This window comes from Tupaia chinensis, unplaced genomic scaffold, assembly GCF_000334495.1.
Source record: "Tupaia chinensis unplaced genomic scaffold, TupChi_1.0 Scaffold000055_1, whole genome shotgun sequence".
NCBI classification, from domain to species: Eukaryota; Metazoa; Chordata; class Mammalia; order Scandentia; family Tupaiidae; genus Tupaia; species Tupaia belangeri.
The window spans coordinates 46,958-52,203 of NW_006159513.1; the positions used below are offsets into that span (position 1 = coordinate 46,958).

The following is a 5,246-nucleotide window of genomic DNA, read 5'->3' on the forward strand; positions in this document are numbered from 1 at the left end:
CTACACGACCATTGCTCCATAAATACCCTGGGCACTGAGCCTCTAATGAGTTTCCCTGGCAGATAGCATTTCATGTGTTGCCATAACTCATTCCTAAGGAAATTAAGTATACCTGCGCGACTACGCTGGGTGGTCTTTATAAGCTCATGTTTGGTTTCCTCCAGACTCGATCCCATATAATTGTTCCTTTTTCTAATTTTGCTTTAAATGTTTCTGTAATAAATCATATTCATGAATATAACTATATTCTGAGTCCTATGAGTCTTCTAGTATAGCCTCACCAAACATAAGAGTGGTCTTAACAACCCTCTCCCCACTGCCAATGTGCATTTTCATAAGCAAAGAAGGAAAATTACCAAGGAGACTTACTTATAGCTGCATACTTCTGTGTGTCATTTGAATTTTGTATCATATGCATGTATAAACTTTCAAAAATACTATTGTTGCAATTACTTCATTAAAATAAATTATTTATCAAAAACAGAGGCATAAAGTGACATCTCATATTCTGTATGAGGAAAATAAAGGTCAAAGAGGGTAATAAATTTGCCCAAAATTACCTAGACAGTCTAGACACAGGACTCAAGGCCTTGCTATCTTATTTCTTAGCATTCTTTCTTCTAAGAAAATAGTCCATTTTTCTACATTTGTCACTTCTTTTACCACAGATCTCTCCCCTAAATGCCTTATAGGAGCTGATTTTATTTCTCATATTCCTGGATTTTCTACACAATAAATTCTACCCATACTCCCTCCAACAAAAACATTGAGTCTCATGGAAACTGAACTGGACAGAAAAGAGAAGCTGAAGAAAAATCTTTCCAGTAACGATCTGGAAAGAGAGGGAGAGAGGACGGGAATGGTAAAGAAAGGATCCTAGGTAAAATCAAACCACCTTCTAAGTCCTTGTACCCTAACCAGAAACTAGGGGTTAAAATCAGGGCCAGAAAGAAACCCATTCCCCACCACAGGGCAAAGCAGAGGAACAGAATCAGAAAGCTCAGATGCTCCTTTCATTCCTTCCTATGATCTCTCAAAACACTCCCCAAAGGGGTAAGAGGCTTACGTGCTCTAGGAAGCAGGGTCCTATCTCGCTGAGATGTGGGTCATCATTGTTGTACTGTTTCTCCAGGTCTCTTACGAAGCCCATCTGAAACCTGTAGATGTCTTCAATATTCCCAAAGATAACCTTGAGTTGCTCATCGCTGAACATGTCTCTTCTCTTTCGGCACTGCTTCAGGTAACCCTGCAGACAAAGGAAAAGCCCAGGCTGAGGATGTCCCTAACTCACAGAGGGATGTACCACTTCCTAAGCACTTAGGAGCCTCATTTCACATCCAGGAAATAGACAATGACTAATCATTTCCATTTTTCATAAGAGAAACTGAGGTTTAGAGAAAAAGTCACTCCACTAATGATTAATTCAGAAAGCTGATCTCTAGCATTCTTCAGGGTACAAAGATTATGACAAGGGCCCCAAAAGTAAAGGAGACCTTTCCCAGAAGCTTGTTGAGTACAACATTTTCACTCATCTTAGTAGCAATTAGTTTAGCTGGATCCATTCACACCACTAAAGTTCTTGAGTCATTAAGGTCAAATAACAATGACAACAATTTAAAGATGGAGGACACAGCAGGAAAACTTCTTGTAAGGAACAGAAAATAACAAAACTAGGTCATTTCTTGAAGAGAATTTCTCAGCTATCCAAGGTAGCTGGCCAGGAGAGATCATTTGAATAAGTTAGCCAGTAAGCCTGTGAGTTCCTGGCCACAGTATTTTTAACAGGGTTGGTGTTTAAGAAACATTTATAGAGAAAGCATCCAGGAACCTCCATCTCTGACTGTATTTGGCCATCTGGGTTCAGCTTCATGGATGTAAAGCCCCTCCGCAGCCAGAGCCTTCCCTCCAGGACCCCAGTGCTAGCCAGGACAGAAAGCATCTAGGAACCTCCACTTCTGACTGTATTGGCCCTCTGGGTTCTACCCCATGGCTGTGAAGCCCCTCGAGTCACAGTCTCCCCTTCTGACCACACTACTAGTCAGGACAGAGAGTTCCAGGCACCTCCACCTCTGACTGCGTTGGGCCTCAGGGTATATCATCATGGGAGTGACCCCCCACCCAACCAGAGCACACCCTTCCAACTCGAGTACTACTCAGGTAGGCAAGTGTCCCTCTCCCTTTTGTTCTCTGTCCTTTCTAAAGTTTTTTTTTTCTCTTCTAGAAAGGCACAAACCCAGGCCCACCTCCACATGGATCCTGAACTTCACCTGTGAACTAGTGCTTTCAGAGACTTAAAATGAAGATTTTCTGCCGAGATTTCTTCCTCACTTATTTCTAGCGGGTAATGTTGCCTGTCTCTTTGTTTCCAGTTCTCTCTGTTTCTCTGTGTCTCACTGAATCTTTTAATTTTTTAATGTTTTTAATGTAAAGTGTTCTCTGGGCTTTAAAGCCCCTTTATTGTGTTAATAGATGCCTCTCCCCCTTTGTTTAGGAAAGGCACAAACCCAGGCCCACCTCCACATGCATCCTGAACTTCATCTGTGAACTAGTGTTTTGAGAGACTTAAAATGAAGATTTTCTGCAGAGACTTCTTCCTTACTTATTTCTTGTGGGTAGTGTTACCTGTCTATTTATCTCCAGTTCTCCCTGTCTCTCTGTGTCTCCCTGAGTCTTGTAATTTTTAGTTTTTGTTTTTATAAGGTATGGTATTCTCTGAGCTTTCAAACCCCTTTATTGTGTTAATAGGTGCCTCTCCCCTTCTGTATAGGAAAGACACAACCCAGGCCCACCTCCACATGGGTCCTGAACTTCACCTATAAACTAGTGCTTTCAGAGACTTAAAATGAAGATTTTCTGCTGAGACTTCTTCCTCACTTATTTCTACTGGGTACTGTTACCTGTCCCTTTGTCTCCAGTTCTCTCTGTCCCTCTGTGTCTCCTGACTCTTAATTTTTAATTGTTTATCTTTTCTATGGTAAAGTATTCTCTGGGCTTTCAAGCCCCTTTATTGTGTTAATGTGTGTCTCTCTCCCTGTCTGTATAGGAAAGGCACAAACCCAGGCCCACCTCCACATGGATCCTGAACTTCAGCTGTGAACTAGTGCTTTCTCATGGTGCTTGTATGCCACACGGTTTTGTATTTTTGCATTTTAATATTAAAATCTATTTTTTAGTATCCCTTTTTTCTTATTATTTTGTTTTCTTTTCTTTAATTCCTCTTTTTTTTTTTTTAATCTTTACTCATTTAATTCCTCTTTTTTTTTTTTTTAATCTTTACTCATTTTCTTCTCAGCCTCTGCTCACTAAGTGTCTAGGTAGGTCCAAGTGAACAGAATCTATACATCTGAATATAGTTAGGGTCAGAATATTCCTCTATTACCACTAATTCTGATGCAAAAAGAATGAGAACTGATCAGAAAAGAGATTGCAGATCACCTCCTCCTGCACACCACTGAACACTCAGACTCAACTTCAAGAATTAGAAGAAGTGCACCATCAATTTGTTGATTAGAAATCTCCGCAGGTCAGAAGAAATATGGAAAACAAAGAAAATACCTCTCCAAAAAAAAAAAAGTCCTCTTCATCCTCACACAGTATGATGAAATTCATGGAAATGTCTGATAAATAAAGAATTTAGAATTTTCATGGTGATGAAGCTCGTCAGGGTGATGAAGCTCACAGAAATCGAAGAGAAGAGAGACAATGAACTGCTGAAGAGGCAGGGAAAAGAAGTTGACGAGCTTCAGGAGGTTAGGACATTTTTGCAAGATCTAAAATAGGAATTCCACAATTTAAAAAAGAATCAAATGGACCTGTTAGAGATGAAGACTATAATATAGGAAGTCAAAACCTCCCTTGAAAGTATTCAAAGCAGACTAGGTCACACTGAAAATCAAATCTCAGTTGTAGAAGATAAAATTACTGGCCTAGTAAAATCTACCACGAAGACTGAGAAAATTGTTCAAAAACATGAGAATACTAAATGAGAAATACTAGATAACATCAAATGTCCAAACGTCCGGATAATTGGTATCCCAGAAGGGGAAGAGACCCAGAAGGGCATTGACAATCTATTCCACTAAACCTTAAGAAAACTTTCCAAACCTAGAGAAGCATTCAAAGATCCAGTCCCAAGAAATAAAAAGGACCCCAAATAGAATCAACCCAAGAAGATCTTGTCCAAGACACATTATAGCTGGATTGAGCAAAACCACAGACAAAGACAAATACTAAGATTTGCAAGAGAGAAACAGCAAGTTACCTACAAAGGATATCCCATCAGGCTAACAGCAGATCTCTCATCAGAAACCATGCAAGTGAGGGAAGAATGGGAAAATATATTCAAAGTGTTAAGGGAAAAGCAATTGCAACCACAGACACTATGCCCAGCAAGATTATCCTTTATATGGGAAGGAAAGTCAAGAACATTCTCAGATAAAATCTGAAAGAATTTACCAACACCAGACCAGATATCCAAGAAATTCTGTAGGGAGTGCTATATCAGGAAAATTAAATACAGCCAAACAGAAATAAGCCTTCAAAAAGTAAGAAAATGGCCAAGTTAGTCATGTGGACAAGTCTGGAGTTGAATATTATATCCCAGAATTTAATTGGGAAAATTGAATCACAACAAAAGATGAAGTACATGAGACTGAACTGGTGAAATAGAATTTTTTGTCTTTTGACTAAAACATTGTTGATTTTTTTCTATGCTTTGTTTTTTTGTTTGTTTGTTTGTTTGTTTGTTTTTTTAGAGGTTTTTGCTATAGGGCGTATGCACTCACCAGAAAGACACAGAGATAAAAAGCAAGAAATCACCCCCCCAGGGGGGATGGCCATGCCGCAATCCCTTCTCCTCTATTCTCCTCTCGGGAACTTGGGCACACACGCACACGCATCCGGCGTGAGTTTTAAGCCACCAGGTCCGGGACACGAACCGTGGTCTACTATATGGGAATTCAGCAACATAGCCATTACACTAACTGCTGGTCCCAGGCAAAAATCTTTAATAAATTTTTTAAATATGTATTTATTCATTCATTTTAATTTTTTTTAAAAAACAGTGGCGTGGTTGGGAACCAGCAGTTAGCGTAATGGCTATGTCACTGGACTCCCACGTAGTCAACCGCGGTTCACGTCCCAGACCCGGTGGCTTAAAACTCATGCCGGGCACATGTGCGTGCATGCCCAAGATCCCGGGAGGAGAATGGAAGAGAAGGGATTGCGGCGTGACCATCCCCCCTGGG

At 40.2% G+C, this 5,246-nt stretch overlaps 1 protein-coding gene across 1 annotated transcript in view; it reads right to left on the minus strand.

Moving 5' to 3' along the window:
* LOC102497462 (rho guanine nucleotide exchange factor 9) overlaps positions 1–5,246 on the minus strand; it is a gene marked incomplete at its 3' end in the record, with an annotated part of 166,653 nt that overhangs the window by 385 nt on the left and 161,022 nt on the right. The window contains exon 4 of the mRNA XM_006141469.3: positions 1,067–1,246. Coding sequence (XP_006141531.2) covers positions 1,067–1,246 — 180 coding nt within the window. The remainder of the gene's footprint in view (positions 1–1,066; positions 1,247–5,246) is intronic.